Source organism: Drosophila mojavensis, unplaced genomic scaffold (assembly GCF_018153725.1).
Source record: "Drosophila mojavensis isolate 15081-1352.22 unplaced genomic scaffold, ASM1815372v1 contig_136, whole genome shotgun sequence".
Taxonomy (NCBI): domain Eukaryota; kingdom Metazoa; phylum Arthropoda; class Insecta; order Diptera; family Drosophilidae; genus Drosophila; species Drosophila mojavensis.
The window spans coordinates 20,101,243-20,125,713 of NW_025318667.1; the positions used below are offsets into that span (position 1 = coordinate 20,101,243).

General features: G+C 37.5%; 2 protein-coding genes and 1 long non-coding RNA gene across 12 annotated transcripts in view; all 3 read right to left on the bottom strand.

The window, feature by feature from the left end:
- LOC6584326 (disintegrin and metalloproteinase domain-containing protein 12) overlaps positions 1-11,910 on the bottom strand; it is a 39,103-nt gene extending 27,193 nt beyond the window's left edge. For 4 of the 10 annotated variants that reach the window (XM_044006970.1, XM_044006968.1, XM_044006969.1 and 1 more), the window contains exons 1-10: positions 11,586-11,910; positions 4,878-4,928; positions 4,622-4,770; positions 4,082-4,138; positions 3,760-3,833; positions 3,588-3,660; positions 1,009-1,155; positions 634-924; positions 382-551; positions 124-293 (exon numbers count right to left, since the gene is read on the bottom strand). In XM_044006970.1, coding sequence (XP_043862905.1) covers positions 124-293; positions 382-551; positions 634-924; positions 1,009-1,155; positions 3,588-3,660; positions 3,760-3,833; positions 4,082-4,138; positions 4,622-4,770; positions 4,878-4,928; positions 11,586-11,655 — 1,252 coding nt within the window. In that variant the 5' untranslated portion in view covers positions 11,656-11,910. Of the gene's footprint in view, positions 1-123; positions 294-381; positions 552-633; positions 925-1,008; positions 1,156-3,587; positions 3,661-3,759; positions 3,834-4,081; positions 4,139-4,567; positions 4,771-4,877; positions 4,929-11,585 lie in introns of all 10 variants that reach the window. The other 6 variants (XM_044006971.1, XM_044006973.1, XM_044006975.1 and 3 more) reach the window with 3 other exon arrangements.
- LOC26528708 (ubiquitin-conjugating enzyme E2-22 kDa) lies at positions 2,038-3,537 on the bottom strand. The gene has a single exon (XM_015161718.3). The coding sequence runs from the start codon at positions 3,343-3,345 to the stop codon at positions 2,746-2,748; it is 600 nt and encodes a 199-aa protein (XP_015017204.1). The 5' UTR covers positions 3,346-3,537; the 3' UTR covers positions 2,038-2,745.
- Positions 11,911-12,133: 223 nt separating the features above from the next.
- On the bottom strand, positions 12,134-20,720 carry LOC122757873. The gene is made up of 2 exons (XR_006358052.1): positions 20,679-20,720; positions 12,134-12,650 (listed from the first exon to the last, which is right to left on the bottom strand). It is a non-coding gene; the product is annotated as an uncharacterized LOC122757873 (long non-coding RNA).
- Between the last annotated feature and the right edge of the window lie 3,751 nt (positions 20,721-24,471).

Consider the following 24,471-nt stretch of genomic DNA (forward strand, 5'->3'; position numbering starts at 1 on the left):
GGCAAGGCGTTAATTGAAACCGATAATAGCATAAGCGGTAAGCGGTAAGCGGTAAGCTAAAGTGACAGCAAAGCATTTATGCCGAATTTAGTTATAATGTGTTATGTTTGCGCTTCTACTTACGTCCATCGTCGTGGCCCATGCCAATATTGTGCCCAATCATGTGGGCCATTGTGCCCGCCAAAAGGTGCGGCTCATACACATTCACATCGACGCTAATGCCGACGGCACGGGGCGTGCAGACAGTCTCCGGCACGGCCATGCCAGCCTCGCCTCCGGCAAATGTTTCCCCTCTGTGGAATTCGTAAAAGCACGTGCATATGCATACAATATAGGGGTGTATATGTATGTGTGTGTGTACGTGTGTACGTGTGTACTTACGATAACAGCTGGGTGGTATCTCGCTCAATTTGGTATATATTTCTAACCGTATAGTCATTAAAGTTGGATATGGCCTTGCTAATGTCCTTGCTGCCATCAATGACCGCTTGGTTCTTGCCCCACGTCTCGATGTACACCACCGACACACGAGTGTTTAGCGTACGGAAATACTGAGCAGTCAACACACATTATGAGTAATACATATACATATACATATATAGATGTGCATGTGTGTGTGTGCTTGTGACTTACCAAATCAGCTATATTAGCCACCTGTATAGCATCGTGTATGACCTCGGCGCGCGTGCTGCCGTTGCGCTTCTCAAACATGGCCTTATCCACTATGATGGCCGTCTCAATATATTTGGTCGCCTCGCGCACATCGCGCTTATAGCGCCCGGCCCCATTGGGATGAATCTCATCAACAACGCCAGCGGACAGGTGCTTGGTGCGGCGCGATAAGCGCCACGAGTCCAAATTTCCCGAATTGGCACAGCCTTTGTTCGCTTTAGTGCGCGCCTCAAAAATCACATGCGGATGTTTCTATAGACGTAAAGGCATTGCAATTGCATAAATATGACGTATGTATGTACGTAGCTGCAAATGGCAGTCAAGCTAAGCTCTTACCGATAGATCGCCGCCGTAGAACGGATGAATGACAAAGGTCTCGTTGCCGATGTGTATTACGCCGCTGACACCGTTGCACGTATGAAAGGCAGCGCTGGCGCCCGGATAATCCTTCACTGTGCCATGGTAATAACAATGCTCGATGTCCTGCAAGCGAATACAATTCCATAAATAAATCGATGCGGCTTAGAATACGATACTATAAATAATAATACTTAAGACTATTCACGTTTGCATTGTCCCCACAATAGCCTTAGTGAAAATAGAATTTATGACGCATTTGTAGGTAGCATTGTAGGTAGCACAATGAATATTCGTATATTTTTCTTTAAGCAAATATGCTAGTCGATCTAACAGCGTCCGTTAGAGCTGCTAGAGCAATTGATTTTTGCGATAGATCTATTGATTCTGTGCGATATTCATATATCGTCTCGCAACGTTTGTAAGTAACTGTACTGCCAGGTAAATTTATATTCTTCTTCCTGACTCACCTCTCATTGCTGCAAACTCTTACACGTGAGCCCGATGTGTAATTTCAATATTAACATAAAGAACAATCATTTCTGTGCCTCATTAGTTTTATGAATATAAATAAAGTCATTTAATTAAAAGTTGATTGATTTCATTCTAAGCGAATGATATTTACTTGTATTATTATTTACTTAATAATGAAGGCTTACGATCACGAGAGCATGATCGATAGTATCGATTAATAGAACCTTCGCGTGAAGCCACTAACGATGTTTTTACAGCTTTGCAGGCGTCTATTGTATCACTAACCAGAGATCACATAGACCACTAACACTAACCATAGAACACATAGACCGGACAAGTAGTGTAAAGCCTTTTGCACACTTTTTTTTGAGCATTACGACCCCAGAGAACTTCGTATTTGCTCGGCTCCTCCTACGAAAATATACGAAAGCACAATCATTTCGCTTTATGCGCTCAACCGAGATGGGTTCTATTGTTAGTCGCTGTATTTCGTACCCCTTGTTCAAAAAGCTCGATAGAAAACAAAGAATCTGGTTAATATTTTGAAAATGTTTTTGTATTTGATGTTCATGATTATTAAAGTGCAAGTAATATTGATATTTAGCAAAACAAAGGAAAGGCATATGCGCAAACCCTGGGGATCTGTTGCATACGATATTCGTATACCTATACTAAATCAACTGCAATGTACCAATGCACTCAAAAATAACAGAACAAACGGACCTATTTCACCCATCCAACGTCCATACTCGTTTCGAATAGCCAAGTATTCGATGCTGGGGCACTGGGGTACATAGATCCAATTCTTGGCTATGCGAAACAAATACGTACAGCTGGTACGGCTGCGATGCTCCGAATGTTGACGCTACGCTTCAAAATTACACGGTAAAGAAATTTCGCAATTCTCAGATCCGGTTAACTACTACGTTATACAAATTTGGGCGTGGTAAATTGATTGTAGGAACCGTGGTCCAACGATTACACTTTGCATTCTGGTAAATGGGACCCGCCGCGGCAGCTGTATGATATTCGACTTGAATTTTGAAATTTAAACTGTTATTTTTGTAGTTGTTGTTGTTGCTGTTGTTGTTGGTGTTATTGTTGTTGTTATGGTTGCTGTTAGTGCGATTGCTGTTGAGACTATATAGAGTTGGACCATATAATCGAGTTGATTCATCACTATATGATTTTGCATTTGATGGTGTTTGTCGTTGATTTTGCTAATCCCAGTGCTGCGCGCACCTATAAAAATAGACAATCGGCTGCCCTCTCCAGGTCCCAATTCTCTTTGGAGAGCACAGCGCGCGCCTTATGCTCATCGATGCCCATATCATTGAGGCGTTGAATCTTCAGATCCAATTCGGGAAACGAACGCGTGCCACCCGCATACGCACTGGTCCAGTGCTTGGCCGTTAGCAGGAATATATCCTGACGCTGCTTAAATTGCAAGGCAACCACAAAATCCTGCCAGTCATCCGGCTCGGCAACACTGAGCATGCCCTGCAGCGACAACAGCACGGTCCTCAGCGTCATGGCCGCGGCCCAGTGATCCTTCAGAATGTCCATGCGTATGGCGCCAGTTACCGACGAGACATTCGGATGCCAGATGGGTGTGATGAAACGTACCTCGGGTGGACTAAATGGATATCCCTCGGGCACCTTGATTTCCAGCACAAATCTTCCGCCCTCATAGGGCGTGCCGCGCGGCCCGGCTATCTCGCCACGCAGCTCTGTCCAGTTATCGTTGACCAGCTCCATTTTGATATGGCACTGGCGGAACTCTTCGCCACTGAGCGCCTCCTTGAACTCGCGCTTCACACGTGCCTCAGCCATGCTTGTCATATTGTGCTTGTCTTGGCTCTTCGGGTTAGTCTTATTTATAATTTCCTCTTTCAAGGATTTTGCTTTACATTTAGTTTTAATTATTTTTTTTTTTTTTTTTTTTTTTTGGTTTTTATTTTGTGTTTTCTCTATGTGTTGATATACGAAACGCTTCAGTTTTTATACTACTACCGGAAACGACTACTAGATTCGTCCCCAAAAACCAAACAAACTGGAAATCAATAGAGCTCTGGGTTACTTACATGTCGATTGCCATCAACCTGATATCCACTGACGTGATAGTGCTTCTGCTGTATGTTGGGTGAAAGTAGTTGACTATATAAGAAGAGAGTGTGAGATAGAAGGAGAGAGAGGATAGCAGAAAAAATGTAATGCGAAAGATCTGAAAGAGTCGTCATAGAGTCTTCTACTCACGAGTTCAATTCCAAATCCAATCGGAATTTGTGATTAAATGCCTTGATCAGCAATGAGGTGCGATGAAAATGTTTCTGAAATGGAATATAAATTACGTTTTCAGCTTCTGACATTCGCATTATTAAGAGAAATCTGTGCAAGACACTAAAAGTGCTCGTTTAATCAAAGCACTCAACATTAATGCGAACTGAAGTTGACATTTTTCTTTTGAGCATGCGAAATGAATTCCAATTAGTCATCTGATTGGATTTCAGTGCAACTATATATATATGTATATATAGATTTATGTAAATATTTAAATTTTTTGCACATTGGCACACACCTTTGTCCTGCCTCTGCTGAAGCCGCTGTCGTCGTGTGGGCGTGGTCGCTGGCCCGGCTAAAAACATATAAAAACACATAATACTTGAACGCATATGAATCGACATTTGGTTCTCACAGCACACCGACCACAATAAGTGCAATGATAAATATGATTATATAATATTCAATTACAGTTTCTGAACATCATCCGTCTAGTGTATAAAGTTTTGACAGTGTGCAAGAAGAACAAAATAACCAAACAAACTTGGACTGTGGCCAAGGTTCTCCTCCAAAGGTGTTTCAATGAGAAACCTTTGCTCAGTTTTACTTTTTTTTTTTTTTTTTTTTTTTTTTTTTTGTTAAGTTCGAGCTTAACGAGAGTAGGAGAATGAGGTTATTGTGAGTATGAGAGTGAGTGTGGGTGTGTGTGTGAGTGTTTCTGTTTGTGAAAAAAACAATGGAGCAAACAAATATGATGAATGAATGAGACCAAATATGAACATACCATTGTGTTTGATTCGATTTTTCTAGTATTACGCTTATGCAAATCTTTGCGTACCTTTGGAGGGCTAACTTCACGTGTGGAGATTCCCATCTTTTCGTGATGACGCAGCTGTACCGGATAGATAATTTGATAATAATGTCCTCCAATACGACGCACAAGCTCCTGATTTTGTCTATACTCTTTGAGCAAGCGTTCCACTTCACCTGAGCGCACATTGGGCATACAGAAGGGTATATTAATAATTGGAAGCTCAAGCACAGATAAGCGAGCTACAATTCGAAATATTATTACAATAACGGGATGTGCTTACCAACTGGACTTTCTTCGTTCCAAAACGAATCATCGAGTGTGTAATCAGCTTCTGCAAAAAAGATTTTTGATTTTCAATTTAGAATTACGATTGATGTTATTTATAGATGAGTTTTACAAGAAAACTTATGTGTATTTTAGCTTAGAGATATACTATGCTTAAATATTTGGCTAACATTCAATTTCGCCATTGGGAGAGAAGTTGATATAAGTATATATGGATTGGATATGTATTTTATTATTATGAATTTACTTATCCAATTATATTATCATTTGATATTACTATTCAATATGCCAATTGTAAAATTTGTTACATTACCACAGTCGAGTCTCGATAATTCGTACCCCGCTAAATCGAACATCGTGATAAATCGAAAAAAGATTCTACCCCCTTGAAAAAATGTATTATCGATAACTTTCGATACTTTGAAATTCTGTGTAAGTCGAAAGAAAAAACTGCTACCCCTGCCATTTCGAACTATCGGGACTCGACTGTATATTTAACATATGGCCTGAGTAAAAGTTTAAAATGTTTATCAAATTCAAGCAAACATTAGTTTTTATTTTCATACTATTATGCTTTGACTTTTTTATATAATAATTTTTAAGTAATTTTTATAATAATTAATATAAAATTAAAATAATACAAATTAAATCTGTCCTTTAAATTTATGACAGTAAAGTAAAAAAAAAATATATATATATAATTTAGTTATTCAATGATGACTGTAAACACCTGACTGAAGCTGTTATTACTGGAAACCTAGTGATAAATCTAGAACTAAACAAGAGAACTGCTAAGTTATCCTTATTCAATGATTACTGTAAGCATCTAACTAGTCAAGAAACAGTATATATATATATTATACATGAATGTAAAGTAATAATATAGTCGAGTTTCTATAATTTGTACCCCGCTAAATCGAAAATTGCGATAGATCGAAGAAAAATTCTATCCCATTGAAAAAAATTCCTTCTTGAATTTCTGTGTAAATCGAAAGAAAAAGCTGACCCCCCCTGCCATTTCGAATTATCGGGACTCGACTGTACTTTTCCTCAGTCTCAAAACAAGTCAAAGTTAGCTTTGCTATTTATTTCAAATATCTCCTAAGCCTGTATGCAAAGGAAACTCTTTTTTTTTAAGTTGATGGCAGTTGAGTTTATAAACTAAACTCATTAAAATATATATATATATATATATATATATATATATATTGTTCCACTTCATTACTGTGAGCTCCAGTCTAAGCCCTAGTTCCACCCCAAATCAAGACCAAGTTTGCCTTGCTATTTATTACAAATAACTCATCCGCTGATGCTTTTGACCATATATTGTTTCAGAATCCAAACGCTTTGCCAAATTGCGTATACGACGGTAAAGCGTAGGAATTCTAAAACGATACGCTGGCCATGTCCCGTCCCGCCCCGTCCGGCCCCGTCCCGTCCCGTGCTTAGCACTTGCTGGCAAATTGCAATTATTCGTCTTAGAAGCGCCTTCAATCTCCGAAATTAAACTCTCAATTAATTAGAAATCGAATTGCATCGATGTTGTTGCATAACAAGCATTTCGATACATTCAAATTGGTTTTCTCAGCTCAAGTTTTGCCCACACTAACGGCAACAACAAAACACCATGGAATTGTTTACAAAGTTTCCATATTATGTGGCTGCCAGGGCCAACTGAAGTTTGAGCTCAAGCTCAACCCGAGCAACGTCTGTCGGCAAAGCGCTACATCTAGCACTTGGCACAATAGAAATTTTGATTGAACAATTAACTAAGTGTAAGTGTGGGGTGTGTGGGTGTGGCTGCATCATTCCATCTGGATCTCTGTGTGTGTGTGTGCATTTTAATATTAAGTTGCACAAACTCAATAATTGGCAACTAATTAGGAGCATAATCGAAGCAACAATGGAAACATAAAGTGTTTAACGGGCGTTGGCTAATTGAATTACCAAATATTGATAAATTGTTTGCCAAAAGACTAAACTTGAACAATATCGAGCTATATATATATATATGTACATAAATTGGCATAATAATCAGAAATTGCCATAGATGCCACGAGAGCATTTATTTCGCATCGCATAAAAGCCAATAAAGTGAATTTGTGCGTGCATGCGGGCTTGCATGCATGCATGCATGGGGCATGCGTGCGTGCAGACGTACGTACATACACACACACACACATACACACATATACATATATGGCACATGCTGGCATGCACTTGATGAAGTCTTTTTCCAGCTCTCCAACTTCCAGTCAATATCAAAGTTAGAAATGTTCAATATGTCAATAATGCAAAAAGGTATTTCGATAGCTTGATTAAATTCGACTCTATATTGCTTCATCCTTTTCCTTGCTTCCTCTCCCTCGCTCTTTCTCTCTGTCTCTCTCCCTTCTGTCGTCTCTTTGACTAAGCCAATCAGTTGCAGTAGCGTACATAACAGAAAACCCACAATCAACAAGTGCCTCGGACAAGTTAATTATTTTTGCAGCCAAGGGGCAAGTATTGGCATATCTGAATCGTGGCATAGTTTAAAGAACTCAGTTACATTCACAAACAGAAACCACAAATAGCCAGAGCAAAGGTAAAACGAGAAATGAAAATGCAAACATGTTTGCCATTCGATTAACTGACGTGAACGGACAGCAGAATACCCTGCTAAATGGAGCTAAGTGAAGCGGCGATGAATATTATTTGTGCACTTGATGAGGTCGTTTTCCAGCTTTAATTTTATGCCAATGGCAAACTAGAGCTGATAAAGCCACCGATAACTCCATCAATGGTACCGATATAGATCACCATTTGCGATAAGTTGATGGATTTAGTTCGATATGTCGTCTTGTCAGCTATAAATAACGCTAGTATTACAAATGATTCGCTTTTCTATTGGAAGGTATTATTAGTAAAATTTAGTATTATAGATCGTATTGCTTGTATTTCCTACAGTTCAATCTATACATAAAAATTTAGTTTTCTCATCTTTAACATAACAGGCATGAAAATTGCTCAGCTTAGAAATTGCTCGGGATCCAAAAGCTCTATTATAAGCATTACGAAACAAACATACGTAGGGCTTAATATTTCTAACAAATGCAATTTCAGTTTTGTAGAGCTGTTCAGTCAAGCTTTGAAGCAATCGTTATTCTATCGATAGTTTCAACGCTGAACTTGACGTTTTTAGTATCGATTATCACACGACTTAACAGCTCCACAAAACTGAATAGATCCACTTTTTGCATTTATACTGTCAATGCTAAAAGTTATAGAAATATCTCATATTTTCACTTTGAATAACTAACGTGCAACTGGCTTAGATGATTGGAATACCTTCCAGGATATGTGAGTGCATAAATAATTGTTTTCAATTTTCTAGCCACAGGCACAAAACCACTTTGTGAGCTGAGGACAATTACTTCGTGTGTGGCTGGAGCCTAAAAGGACATCAAAGAACGATGACAGAGTCATAAATGCAAAAGCACGTTCCCATCCATTTCAGTCCGAACATTTCAATAGCAGAAAGAAAAAAAAAAATATAGGCAAATAGAGAAACGGAAAGAGGCAAAGCCACAGCCCCAGCCTGGGCATAGCAGTGCACATTGGCAACTTTTTCAAACTTAAACAAGTTTATTTTCCATTTTTTTTTTCTCTTCTTCTTCTTCTTGGCCACAGTTAATTGATGTGGTAAATTAAGCAATGCTACGCCCGCCTGCTGGCCAAAAAAAGAAGAAAAAATCAAATAGAAAAGGCAGCAAATATATGCCCTAAGGCATACACTATTATTTGCTCATCGATGCGCGCTTAAAGCCCTCATCAGTATTGACTGCTGTCAATGCTGAAAATTTCTGCTGGCAACGCAAAAAAAAGAGAGAAAACCAACAACAACAACAAGAAAAATAAGAAAAACTTGCGTTATATTTGCACAATGTGTTTATATTGGGGCTGCCGCTCTGCATTGTTGCACGCCAAGTGGGGTATGCCCCACTCGCCCAGTCACATAGTTGGGACCAAATCCCACAAAATGAGCATCAATCAAAAGTAAATCACGCCAGCAACTAGATGAAAGCGTGACATGTGTTGTAAAAAAAAAAATTCCCCAAGGGTTGAGCGTCACACATACAGAAAAAACCACACACACACACACAAAAGCAAAATCCAAAAAAAGGGCGCAAAAAAAAAAAAAAGAAAAGATACTTTAAAACTGCCTTTAATAGAGCCGTGTGCCTGACAGGCAGCAACGTTCTTTATCATTTGCCTGCATGGGGCGCAGTGTCCTGTTTCAATGTCTCGCAAAATCTAATTTTCAGCGTAAGCTCTGACAGTAAATATTTTATAAATTTCTCTGCCGGAGTTACTTTCAAAGCATTTTTGTGCCTGGTTAACTAACAAATTACGAAACAATTTCATTTACAGTAAACTACATTTTATGAGATTCCATACAACAACAAAAATGCAATATAACAGCTAAATTTTATATATGTATATGGATTGAGTATATATATATTTAGTATATACTTATATATTTAAGATTTTTGCTACAAGTACCTAGTTGAGCTACATTATAAAGCATAGAATATTTAATAAACGAAACGACGCTTGCGTCTCGGTTTTAAATTGCAAAGTTTCAAAGCTCATTCGAGCGAATTAATGTAATAGGAAAAGCAAAGACACTTGGCTTACTTATTAAAGCTAATGATTTTTAATCCACATAGAAGGCGATAGATGTACTTAATATGCATTTAGGGCTCGCTGAATATGCAGCTCATTGGGAGCATTGAGGATTGTCTTAATGAAATACAACATATAATATGTTGAGCATTTTGTGACATTTTCTAAATAATTTAGGAAATTTCTAAAGAATAATATAAATTATTCATATTAAAAATACCATAAAATTATCCATCCATTATTATAGAAATTTAAGCAATGCTTCATTTTATTTTTAGTGGAAAATTTATACTTTTGCAATTGCAGAAATGTTTCATGCAAGAAATTAAAATAACAGCCAGTTGAACAACGAAAAGTTCAGTAAAGCTAAAGCAAATAAATAACATAAAACATTTGTAAGTCTTCTTTTGTCATTTGTTTATTCAACATTTTGAAGTTTCTCAAAGTTAGATTTCTCTTTAACAGTGACTTCAAAATCTCTTGCCTTGCTTGCTTTGCCGTTGCTTCAAAGCAATCAACGTTGCCTTGTTTTACATATGTATATGAATAAAATATATATATATATTTTTTTTTTTTTTTCTACTCTCAGAGATCATTTTATATGTAACTGCATATTAAGTTTGGTCTAAAGAAGATTTGTTTGTTGCAGAATGCATTTGATTTAAATGCTGTTGGGACAGTTGGGGAAAAATATACAAGACTCACTTCAACAGCAAGAGGATAAATAACAAAAAAAATCCCCAAAGGATGGGGTAAATACTGCTCCTCTATAAAAGCATAAAATAATCAATTTTTCTTAACATTTAAACTAATTAAACAAGTGTGTAATACCAGACTCTGAAATATGTCAAATTATATTTGATATGAAAAGAAGGTCCGATAAATATATAACTTGACTAGATGCCCGCGAATATATATATATTAGCCTTATGGCTTCTAGATATCCTCAAAAGATTCCACGTCTTCGACAATAAATAGATCTACTATATAATGTTGCTACTTTTTTATATATTTTAAACATTTGGTCAACTCAAAAAGGTTTTAAGAGTTTTTTAAGAGTTGAGCTGATAATTTCTAATTGTGAGTGAATCAAGCAAACACTGTTTAAACTTTGCTATCAACTTTAAGGCATATTACATTTGAAATATTATAGGGAAATTGTTATTTGATTGTAAACATATCTTTATACATATTTTTATTTAATTAGTACATAATTTTCGTATATGAGAGTTGAGCTAAATAGTTTAAACTTATCTCTGCTATTATTATATCTCTCTGATCCTTGGATAACCCTAAGACATATAGTATTATTAATAGAAATGTAGTATGGAATATTTAATAAACTGTAGCAGGCCACTATAAGATTTGAAGGAGCAGCACTATGGTTAACCATCGATAAATACACATCTATCGATAGTTAAACATATCGATGGACGAGGCAAAAGGGAAAAGATCAGCAGAGCTGAATTTATATTTGAAAAGATTAGACGTGCGGATGAGATTAAAGTGAAATAAAGTTAAGAAATAAAAGCCACCTACAAAAACATATTTTAAACTTTTTATGGGCCTGCTTAACTTTGGCTAACAATTTTTAGCCACATTTCATTTGGAATACTTTGAAACATTTTTTTTATTAGTATATAGGTTATATAAACTATTAGTTTATAGTTTATATTTAATTTAAATACCTCCAGAAATGATGACCTTTTTTGTTTTGTTTTTATTTAGACTATTAATATATATCATATATGTATAGTCGACTGAACTTTAATTTAAAGATTTTTAGTTAAAATGAATCAATGAATATATCTTATATAGTCGACAGATAATGAACTTTAATGATTTTCAGTAAGTCGAATATATATAGCTATATCATATATAGTCGACTGACTATGAGCTTTAAAGGTTTATAGTCAGACTATGGATATACTTATCATATATAGTCGACAGATAAGGAGCTTTACTTTCAAGCTTTTCAGTTAGACTACATATGTATACGTGAGTATATATCGTATATAGTTAAGTGATGTGTACTTACCACCAGCGGCGTGGACCAAGGCACAAAGCTGGGCTACGATGACGACCAAATAAGTGAGTGTTATCCACATGACGGCGGTTGCACTGACGTGGTCGTTGGCCTTGGCGCTCTGGTTGAGCGCAGGTAGCTTAGCTGTAGCTGGACTGGCTTTTCGTGAATCGAAGTGTTTCCGGTAGGCTATATATTTGCTTGATACACCCGTGTAATCTCTCACTCACATACGATTGTCGCAATTGCTTTCAAGCTCTGTTGAAATTAATTTCTAATTGTTTGACTCTAATGCTCTCGCTCGCTCTCTCTCTCTCTCTCTCTTTATATCGCTCTCTCTATCGAATGATGTATGTATGTAGTGTGTGTGAGTCTTCCTTCCGTATTTTGCTTTTAATATTATTATTATTATTATTATTATTTTTATATATTTTATTTATTTATTTTTCTTGTTTTATTCTTTGCTTAACTCGATCTTCCGCAGTTGTACGTGGCAGAAGCTAAGGCTGGGACTGTTATTGCTATTGCTGTTGCTGTTTCTGTTTCAGTTGCTTTTGCTGTTGCTGTTGCTGTTGCAGTTGCTGCGGCTGACGCTGAGGCTGTGGCTGTGGCTATGGCTGTGGCTGAGGCAGAGGTTGTGTTGTATGGCAGTGGTGGGCAGGCGTGGCTGGGTGTTGCTCGGCTGACGTCAGTGTGCAGGTCAAGTCGATATTGCGGCATCATTTCGCGCCCTGCACAGTGCTGCACTAGCTGGCCAGCTTCCCGACGACCCCTTTTCCGTTACTCTTCCTCTTCTTCACATGCACTCACACTTAGTTCTAGCACTTATTTAACATTCACTTATTTCTTGAGTATGAGTTTTTATATATATCTCTCTCTCTTTCTCTCTGAGAAACACTCTTTCTCTTTCGTTCTTTGAAAAAAAAATCCACCAAAAAAATTGCAGAAAAAAAACAACTCGATTTCTTTCAACGGCTTTCACAATCACAATAAATGTTGAAACTGTTCGCTTAGCCAGCGACTGGGCATCTGGAATATGCCAATATCAATAGATATTTGCTAGCATACGGAGCTGATCTGCAAAGATATAGAATATATATATAGAGGTTAATTCAAGTCAAATTTATTATATTTCTTAGAAAATGCTATTTAAATATATATATAGAAGTCATGAGCATCGTTCTATTAAAGATTCATGCTCTTTAGATATTCAATGACAATTTGCAGTTCACAAACTTGAACTTCATGAGTCTAAACCTGACATACTTACATTAAACAACGCATAAACTAGAGCAAAAATCTGTGAAATTTGCGTCTAAGTGCATATACATATATGCATATATACTATATATAGATACAGTTAGCTGCCCGTAATCTGTGTGGTATTATCCCGGCTAAACGCGCTTGGCCGATCACTGGTCCACGACTAAGCGATCGGCAGCAGCCGAGCAGCAACTGCTGATGCTCTTCAAAGTGACTCGAGCTGATGCGAGCGCAGCTTCCGTACAGTGGGCATTAAGCGGGAAGCTAATGACATAATTGACAATTTGACTAATGTGAATATCGACCGCAAATCTGGTCGCAAAATTGTATCTCCGATTTTAATTAGCCCAGGTGCCTCGGTGCCCTTTTTGCACCTGCTCGAATTCCGTTTTTAATGATTCCAATCAAACCTTGACTGTAAATCTTTGAAAAGGCTCAAATCATTAACTCAATTATTAATGAGCAAGTTGTAATTAATGATTGAGCAAAAAACAAAATAACAAAATCAAAATCAAAACCAAAACCAAAATAAAAATAAAACAAAAAGTAATCTTGTGATTGACATCCACTGTTAGGCGCCTAATTAGCCAAGGGCAGCCGTAGAGGGGCCATAGTTAAATCATAGCAAATGCAATGAAAAGCTTAAATAATTAATTGCGGCGCGACCCCCATGCGAACGGATGGATGGATAGACCAGACCGGGCCGTGCCGGGCCGGACCAGGCCAGGCCAGGCCAGGCTAGTCAGTCAAGGGTGCACACACAGTGCGCTGATACACGTAAACAAATTGTGATGCGAGCGAGCGAGTGGGCGGGTGGGCGGATGGGCGAATGGGCGGGAGAGCGAGCGAGTGAGCGAATGTCCCTGACTGTCGAGCGTCATCTGCGGTGCGGATGTTGCTGTCGTCGTCGTCGTCGTCGTCGCCGTCGTCGCCGTCGTCGTCGTTTATAATTGGATTTATCGCCATAAGTCAATTAGTGGGTACATTTTCGATATTCTCAATGTTAAATGCAATGAGCATCTTTGTCTTCTTGGCAATGCAGTTGCCTGCCCTTCTATAAAAAGCCGGCCATTACCTGCTCAAATAAATCCTTTTACACGACTTTTTTTTTATATATTTATTTATTTTTCTTGCTGTGCATTTTTTGCTGGTTTTATTTATTATTTAATTTACATTTTAAATTTGTTTATTTTATTTTTCATTCCATTTGGTCATTTACTAGCAAAACCCCCATACAACTCACCAACTACCGCAACTGCCGCTAATATGTGCCTTGGGGGTGCAGATATCGGGGGAATGCTGTGAAATCCAATCACAAACGCATACAGATATTGCTGAATCGAATATTTCGACAGACAACAAACAAACATTCCTCCGTAAGGATCTCAATTTGCACACAGTTGAAGGGGCAGATTGGAAGACATATATAAAGCACATATAGCTGAGACAACGCAGCCTACAGGTCTACTCCCTGCCTGACCTTTGAGGTGGTGTTTTGCCAAGATTATTTGACGTCAGTAAGTATACCTTCAATTAATTTCCTTATACTGCATAAAGGAATTTGGCTCTACATAAATTAACCATTCATGTGTTGTTAAGGTACTAAATTGTAATTTTCAGATGCTAGACTTAATAAGTAAACTAAAAGTAATGAAATTAATATTGAAATAGTAGACCCGACTAACCTAACTCTATCTAACATTACGTGTTTTATAATATAATATATACATATATAGAATATAATAAATATATTTCACATAATACATACAATAATCAAAGGCGGCAGATTGAATTTTTCACGAATTTTTAAACTTTTTTATGAATTGAATTTAATTTTATTAAATTCACAAAAAAAAACACACACACACACAATTTAATATTAATAATATTTTGATATGTATTTAATCAATTAAACTTAATACATACATAAAATAATATTGTTAAAATGGTAGGTGAGAATTATAAAATAAAATAATAATAATGATATTTGTGAATTGAAATAATTGAAATTAAATAAATTTTATTAAATAAAAAAATATTCAAATCACAAAAGAAAATATTATAAATATTATCTTTAAATATCTAGGCATTTGAATTCAATACATATAATATTTTTAAAATTATATATATGATTTAAAAAATAAAATAAAATTAAGATGTATTAAAAATTATATTTTATATTTTATTAAAAATAAATAAATTATATTTATTCTTTTATGCAATTCATAAAAAATTACAATTTATTACAAAAATCATATTGAAATATATTTAATCAATTGAAATATATACGTATAATATTTATAAAATTATATATACAATAAAAATGTTTACTAACAGAATTATGTATTCAAAATTAAATTATTACAATTATTAAAAACTGTATTTATATTTAAAAATTTGAAATGAAAAATATTCGTTTTAGTTATATAAAATTTTAATTAATTTTCAATTTTATTATATATTATATTATTTTGCAATTTTTTTTAATTATTCTTATTATAAATTAATTATTCGTATTTATTAATAAGTATATAAATTTTTTCAAATTAAATTAAATTATTTTTAAAATATTTTATTTCACTTTGTACTGTAGTAGCAGTAGTTTATAATGGAATTATACATATATGTATATACATTTATTACAAATTTCTAATTCTATTTTCTAATTCATTTGGTATATTTTCATCTTTTTCTTGAAAATGAAGCACCCCGCCGCACTTCTATATACCTTCTACAGCAATTAGCTGTTCAACGTGATGAAAAAATCCTTTTACCCGATTTGTTTCAAATTAGTTTGTTGTGAACTTTTCACGACTCGTTCGCAAACGGTGGAGCCACTCTGCCATCTGTCCTTTTATATAGATATATATCTTTTGCTACCTTTCTAATTGTATTTATTATGCTCTTTGTGCTCCCCCATTTCAGACACTTTATTGTTTTACGATAAGTATCTTATTTCAGATTTTGTTCCCTTCTTTATTTGCAGTAGCTTATTTTGTTTTTCTTGCATTCACTTTGACATCAAATAAGTAATTAAAACAATTGTCCAACTTTTACTTTAGAGCATAACTTTTAGTCTCAATAGCCCCTAGCCGCCATTAACAACTAACTACTCACAACAATTAGCTGGCTGGCACAACAAAGTTATTAAACAACTTTTGTCAACTGTTCACTTTCCTTCTTTTTTACATTACAATATAGTAATTTACAACACATAATGTTAGTATGTATGCGAACTAGTATTACTACTACAACCCCTGCTATCACGACTGCTAAAACAAAGAGCCAATTCTAATTAGTTAGCCGAGCTTGTGTATTTTAATAACATATTAAGTTTTAATGAGAGTCCGTTAACAAACAGACAACATTCATTAAATTTTATAATTCATATAATAATTATATCAGAAATCAAAGTTCTAACAAATGCACATGAATTTAAAAACTACTCTACAAATTTTGGAGATGTCATCGACTTGGTGTCTGTCACGCCTTAAATGGGTTCAGGGTTCTGCACAATTAAAACCCTTCATTTAATTCAATAACCATATTTATTTATATAATAGGCAATAATAATGATGGAAGTATAATTATAAATCATTTATTTTCATTTATTTGAAACTATATTTTAATTTTAATTATTTTATTTTTATTTATTTAGTGTTACATTTATTCTAAGCTCGATTTGTATTTTTTTCGATCTATATTTTTATTTTTTATAAAATTAATTTTGTTATTCCTTTTAAGTTATATTTTTAATTTATTAAATTTCTTATTTATTATTAAATTCATTATTATTCTCATTATTATTATATTCACATTTATTATTAAGTTCATTATTATTTAAATTTACTTATCAAATTTTATTTTTGATTTATTTATGATAATATTTTAAAATTATTTAGGCACAGGCGATTCATTATTTCATTATATGTATATAATATAATTTAATTTCACATAAGTTTTTTAATTCATCATAAATGATATCAATCTCTGCAGAATCTCAACTGTCAAGAACTGCATGAAAACTTAGCCAAAACTTTGGATTAAAACTCATATTTCTTGTTGCCTAAAGTAAGAGCAAAACTGAATTTGATTTTATGGCATGAAAGTTCCGAAAAGTTCATAGTTTATACGCCTAGAAGAGCAGCAATAACTCAAGGCAACTTCTTCTCTTTTTTCGGCAATGTTTTTATTTGTTTATACAAATATTAATTCCAACTTTATATACCACTCTCCAAGTGAAAAGTCAGCTGCAGAAAAGTATTTCTGTGTGATTTCATATCTGCATGGACGTGGCTGTTGGTCTTTGAGCCTATTTGGCTAACATGCCACGAGGCAAGAATGCAAAAGGTACTGCGTTCCACACAACAGTCCACACACACACACATACACAACAATTGAAAAATTGCTGGCTGAGGCAAGGGCTCGCTTTGAAAATATTTGATTGCGGCGCTGCTGCGGCCAGAGCCCCGGCCACACAGATAATCCGCATGGCCACCCTGTTAATGACAACCGCAATGGCATTGGGGCAAATCGGGCTGTGCCTGACGGGGTGTGTGTGTGAGGGGGGAGGGAGGGGTGACAAGGGGCGGCAGCAACAACAACTTGCCACAGCTTCAATCATGCGGCTGCATAATCACACAGCATTTGCTGCCAGCGGCACTGTGCTGCAGTGGTCATTGTTGTTAGTTCTTTTTTTGTTTCCTTTTTTCCCATGTTGGTTTTTTTTTTTTTTTTTTGAGGGGAATCTATCTTTTGCTTTGCATAGGCCCAGCGCTCAATAAACCGCAAAAATTTCAACTAAGAGCAGCGCACTAGTGGGGCTGATGGAGAGCATGCCTCTTGTGCGACTGTGCATTTGTCTCCATGCCAACATCGGATTTTAAAACTTGACTATGGCTCATATTTTGGGTGATGCTGCCTGGGTGTGTGTGTGTGTGTGTGTGTGTGTGTATGTTGGGCTGTATGTGGTATGTACATAAGCCGTAGCAATAAGGTTTCAGCATTTAACCTTGGTCCAATTGGTATTTGGTCATTTTGTTGGCCTGGTCAGAAATGTGACGCCAGCCCTCCCCATAGCAGCGTGCACATTTTAATGGGATATGCGGACCAGAGGAAATTTAAACGCAATCGAATTGGAATTCAGCCTGGCACAATGGAGTATTGAAATACTTGGGGCTTTCAAAGAACTTAAGCCATGCTTTTAAAGTGCCCCATGGCGCAAGCTTCCCCTCATGCCCGTCGAGTGGACATAATAAACCTAAATTTACCGAAATATGAGAAGAGAAGAATGAATAAAAAAAAGAAGAAAAATCTAAACAAAACACACGACCTGGGCTCAAGAATCGTCTGGGCAGTTCACTACGTGGAGCACATAATAAATCTCTCGCTCTCATTATTTCTCTCTCTCTCTCACTTGCTCTCGCTCTCTTAGATTTTGCAGACGTTGCCCTGTGGAATCCGACGCCCCGTGCCCTGCAGGCCAGCAGCTGCTGCTGCTGCTGCCAGGAGGCGGTCCGGACGTTCGTCAGGCGCCGCCGACAGCCGCTTTGGCATTTTGCCGATTGCCATAAGACTAACATACACAAACATATATATACAGGGCACTCTCTCACACACACACACACACACACACACACGCAGAGCTGAGCCCAAAGTTAGAAAACTGGCAGTCAGCAGGCAGCTGACAACCCACGCATAGAGCAAATGTCAGCGCTCGCTCTCTTTTACTGCCTCTCTCTCTCTCTCTCTCTCTCTCAGTCTCTGCTCTCTTTGGCCAAAAACAGCATCCCAAATGCGAAGCTGTAGCCCAAATGTGCGCCATATCAAATAGCCGAGCAGCGACACAATATCGACGCATGCCCAAGCTCAAGCCCAAGCCCAAGCCCAACGGCAGCCGTTGGCACACAACGCGCCCAAAAACTTGGCAGCTTGGCAACTTGGCCAGGCGAAGAAAATGTTAATGCCGTTACGTTACGTTACGTTACGTTACGTTATGTCGTCTCCGCCCCAAAAACGGTAGATGCTGCTGGGCGCTGGGCACTGGGCACTGAGCACTGGCCGGAGCTGCTGCATCCAATATCCAATTAACTAAAATGCCTGCACCCCTAACCGCACGACCCCGCCAACAGAGCCGACCAAATCCCCTAATCTAATCTACGACGGACAAATGGCCCGACGGGCGAAAAACAATTTTCGAATCGCGATTGTCAGTCATGCGCAGCTGACGCCGCCTCCGCTGACGCCTTCGCTGCCGCCGTTGCCTCCGCCGCTGCCGCTGCTACTGCCGCTGCCTTCTACCCCATCAAAGCCCAAAGACCGACAACTATGGTCGGGGCAATACTTTCTGTTATTTTATATAGTATAATTAGGAAGCATATGTATAAATATGCACATATATTTGCATACCATCAGACAATGAACAACAACAACTACAACAAGAAGAAGAAGGTGAAGTTACTAAATAAATATGTAGGAGTTGAAGTTAATGTGTATGTGTGAGTGTGTGTGGAAACAAAAATATGCATAAAATACATATATGTATATGTATAGTAAGATTTTATGCAAACTATATAAATATATATATGTATATATTGAGAGAGAGAGAGCGAGAGAGAGAAACTCTCTGTAGCTGGATCAACTCCCTCTAAGATTATCCAAGACTAATCTCTAGTCACTAAGACTAAGTCTAGTACTTGGTCATAAACTTTTAAGTCATTCTCACACGTTTTATATATATATTTTTTTAAATATTACTTTTCCTCAAAATGCCCGGACAAAGTCTATATAAATATAAATTTATATACATTTGGCTTATTCCAATCTTGACATATTCTAAATTTAACTCTGATTCACATATAAAACATTTACCATTATATATATATTTCGATTAAAGTCTAATTAAAGCATATACATATATATTAAGCTATAAAACCTCTAAAAAAATAGAGCTAGCTCTATATCTCAATTGATTGCAGAGAGCTACGAGTGCCGCATGATTATCATAGAATACATAACCAATAACTTCAATTACAAATATCATAAAACTTCTCATAGCACATAGATCTGATATTTGCATCTTCTCATAATCTACAGATCTGATAACAGCACTTGCGAAACTCCGTAATAGCTCTAACCTACCTAGCCGTTAGTTAGTCTTAGTCAGCTCGATTTAGTTCACACATATATCTCCCAACAGTTCCCACAGACGATCCACACTGAGCGCAAAACCCAAGCGAAATTAAATTTTATACACACAAAACCACAAATACAGTTAGTTGCATTACGAACTAGCTAACTGTAGTTGTTTTTTATTTGTTTGTATTTATTTTTATTTGAAATTACTATGCTCTCTAAAGTTGCCAGACTGATGGTCTGGCCATTAGAAAAAGTTGCCAGACTATTTGATATTTGATGAAATATGCGCAGAAAACGTGAATGATGTGCGAGAGTTAAATGTGTGTGTGCGTGTATATGTGTGTGTTTGTGTGTGTGTGTAGGGGAGCTATAGAGGAGCGTATTGCATAAGTACATATAGATTCAAATTGATAACAAATGATTGACTTTAGCATATGCTCCTATATACATACACACACACACACACATATACATATTTGCTAGTGTGTGTGTGTGAATGCATTCGCAGCGCGAGCGGGTGGCGCCTGAAAGCACGCAACGCTTTTTGCCCATTTGTTTGTTGACCCGGACAACCGAAAGAAAGCACAGCATGTTTGTATGTACACACACATGCTCGTGCGTGTAACGGCATGCGAGTGCCTGTATGTATGTGTGTGTGTGTAATTAGTTATATCTAGATATGTGTATAATATATATACAACTTACCCATGCGACTTTTTGTTGTTGTGACTCTTAAATAATTTTCATTTTCATTTTTTTTGTATTTGCATTTTTCAATTAATTTTTGCTTTCATTTTGCATTCATTTTCTTTGTTTTTCTTTTGGCAGCGTTTGTCGGTTTCTCTATTTCATTTTCGCCTCTCAGAGATTTTGTGAGACTTGGTTTTACAGCACACTTAACTACTTGAACACTTGACGTTCGCCGTTTTGCGGGCAAACAGTAAAAAAAAATTGGCAAAAAATCTTTATAAAATATTTCGCATATATTTTTGTGTTGAATATTTTGCTTCTTATTATTTTTTCATTTATTATTATTATTTATTATTATTATTATTATTATTTTATTTATTTATTTTTTTTTTTTCTTGGTTATGCTCTTCTTTTTGTTGTTACGTTGTTTTTGTTTATCTATTAATTTTTGTTTTGTTTTCCTCTAATTTGTAGCGTATTAAAGGTGCACCTTTTTTCCGATTGCTTCGTTAGTGGGTTGGTTGGTTGCTTGGTTGGTTGATTGAATGCGCCTGCTCACCGAATCGCAATTATGTGTAATCGCAGTTTTTTCATCTTTGTCTGCTTGTCATTTTCCCGTTCTGTTTGGTTTGTGCCTTCTTCTCCTCTATCTTTTACTTGCTTTCGTTTTGCTTCTCTCTCTATATATATATATATATATATGTGTGTGTGTGTGTGTCTAGATGTGCGGTTGTATATGTGTTTGTGTGCGTAACAATTTAAAAAATTACATTAAACAACAGCCCAACTGCATTTCAATTTAATTGCTGCCTCTGCTTGTATGTGTGTGTGTGTGTTGGTGTATGTGAATGTGTAGTGTGTGTGTGAGTGTGTGCGTTTGCGTGTGTCTTTTCTATTTGATGTTTTTCTTCGCTGACTCAGACTCCGGCTGTGACTCTGGATGCGGCCGTTGACAGTTGTTGTTGTTGTTGTTGTTGTTGCTGTTATTAATGTTGCTGCTGCTGTTATTGTTAATGTTGTGAATGTTGTTGCTGTTGTTAATGTTGCTGCTGCTGCTGCTGTTGTTGTTGTTGTTGTTGTTGTTGCTATTGTGATTGTTGTTGCTGTCGTTGCTGTTGTTGTTGTTACTGTTGTTGTTGTTGTTGCTGCTGTTGCTGTTGCTGTTGCTGTTGTAGTACTCTGGCACTGTTATGTTATGGTTGACTGTTGGCGGTGCTGTTGCTGTTGCTGTCGTCACCGTTGCTGTTTTCCCGTTGCCACTTTCCGCGATTGCAAACAACGTTCTAAAGCGCTCGCATACGTCTGCAGTCTGCAGGACATGAGCACGCGACATGGCCGCAGCGCACGGCCCCAAAAATTATCCGAATCGCAGCAAACAACATCGTCGTCAACAACGACGCAGTCGCAGATCACAGATGTCTCTGCTGCGCTCACCAGCAATGGGGCATTGGAGCATTGGAGCATGCTGTAGCCGGTTTCCATACCAAGTCCCGGGGGTGAACGCACAACCAGCAGCAGCAGCAGCAGCAGCAACAGCAGCAGCAGCATCACAGCCTCTGCCAGCAGGCGACGCTGACTCTCTCTCACTTTTCAACTCTTGCTCCCGCTCTCACTCTCTGGCTCTCTCTCTCTCGCTCTATCTCTCAATTTCTATTCAGCCATGTGTATATATGTACAAGTACCGTTAGTTGGTCTCTTATTAAGCGCGTTGCTGACTGTTATTGTGGCGGCGTCTTTGGCTACCGCCACACACCACACCCCAAAGGACACCACACCCCCCCTCTCTCTCTTCCTCTTCCACCGTCAGCGGGCCCTATTCACCCAGCCTCTCGCTGTGTTACGTGCCACGATGTAGGCCAAAAAATGTATAGGGCGGGAGCATCAACGCCCCTGTTTTTACACGATGGACGTGTGGAATTATCTAGGAAAAATGGGATATTTTGTAGATACGAAAGAGCAAGCGAGCGCGCACACACACACACACACACACACATGCAGAGGCCACACACATGCCGACACTAAAAGTTTCTCAGTCAAATGAAATATATATACAACTACAGACAGAGCAATGGGAATACAATTTTAAAGCACACTGTTGTTCTCAGATATATGTACATACATACATATATATGTATGTGTATATATTCAGTCAGCGCCCACAGAGCATCGCAACAAAATATACAAAAAACAAAAAAAAGAAAGAAAAATTAAAATACAAAATTAAGTTGTTTTTAGAGTTAATTCGAAAAGTTTTTGAGAAAAACTTTTAATTGGTTAGGTGTTGGTGCTGGTGCTGGGCGTAGTTTGTGTTGCTTACTTTTTTTTTTTTTTTTTTTTTTTACTTTGCACTTGTATATTTGGGGTACGTATTGTTTAGAGTGCGGCACTCGGCAACAACTTCTTCAATTTTGATGTTAAGCATCACTTAACACTGAGGTGCATTTTGTCTAGGTGTAAATTACGACCAAATCCGGCAATTCACGCCATAAGCCTTTTGTGTACGGAAAACTAACTGAATTTTGTATAGCATTGCGCTTCGTCAACCATAAAGCCGGGCTCGAATCTCATTAAAATGAGCAGAGATTTAATTGAATTCCATTCGCCAGCTAGCGCAACTGACAAAGACACGACGCGACTTGACTTTCGCATGGCCTTTTCTAGTCAATTATTACCTTTTGCTTGCCTCTGCTGGCTGGCTTTAAATGAAAATTGCAAAACTCAATAGAAATTATTGCCTGGCCTCTCAGCTAGAGAGCGAGCATTTCGATTGCTTTGCTTTGCTGTGCTTTGCTTTTGTTTTTGGCAAATAGCAAGAAATTTGAGTTAACGCTGCCCGTTGGCCATGTTCTGCTTTTGTTCGCCAAAAAACATCCCCTGACCTCGGCAATTGTAATAAATATTAGCTGGACGGATTCGCCACTGCATACGGACATATACTATATCTATATCTATATACATATTCGATTTATATGTATGTGTGCATATATATATATACATTGGTAGACAGATTGGCATTTTGCAATCACATATGCAAACTTCGTTAAAGTTAATTCCGGAATTCCGGCTGGCAGCTCGGCAACGAGTAATGACAAATTGAAAATTTACATGAATAGAAGGCTGTCAAATTCAATAGTGTGCGATTTGCAAATCTAATCATGGCCCCGCCAATCCGGCAGCGCCAAACAGCCCCACTACTCAACGCACCCTTAATGCTTGATTTCCATCTACGTCGCCAGCTCCGACCCCCCCAACCTACAGCTCCTTCTCCTGCTCCTTCTGCTTCTCCTGCTCCTGTTCCAGCTCCAACTCCAGCTCGACGCAGCAGTAGTGTGCGCAGAAAACTATGCTACACTTTTAGCCAGAATGTTTGCTGTTTAGAAGTCGACCAATTTTCCAGTTGAACCTTTGAGGCATACATAATTAATGCCCATTGTAAATGGACTGGGCCGGGGACTGGGACTGGGACCGGTACCGGTACCGGCACCGGCACCGGGACCGGGATCGGGACTGCCACTGAAATGGGTGAACAATCAAATGAGAAATCAAAAAGCGCACACAATCACAATACCCCCATCCCACACACACACACAGGCAGAGGTGGCCAAACTGTGAACTTCAGACCCTGCCGCCCACTGGGCGACACTATTGCCCGTTCATTGCCTTTTGTTATTCCCACACTAAAACACGCACACGCCACACCTGTGTGTATACACAGCGCATAGACCTACATGTATATACATATACATATAAATATATATAAATGGGTATCTGTGTGTGTGTATGTGTGTCGGCTTGTACACATGTATGT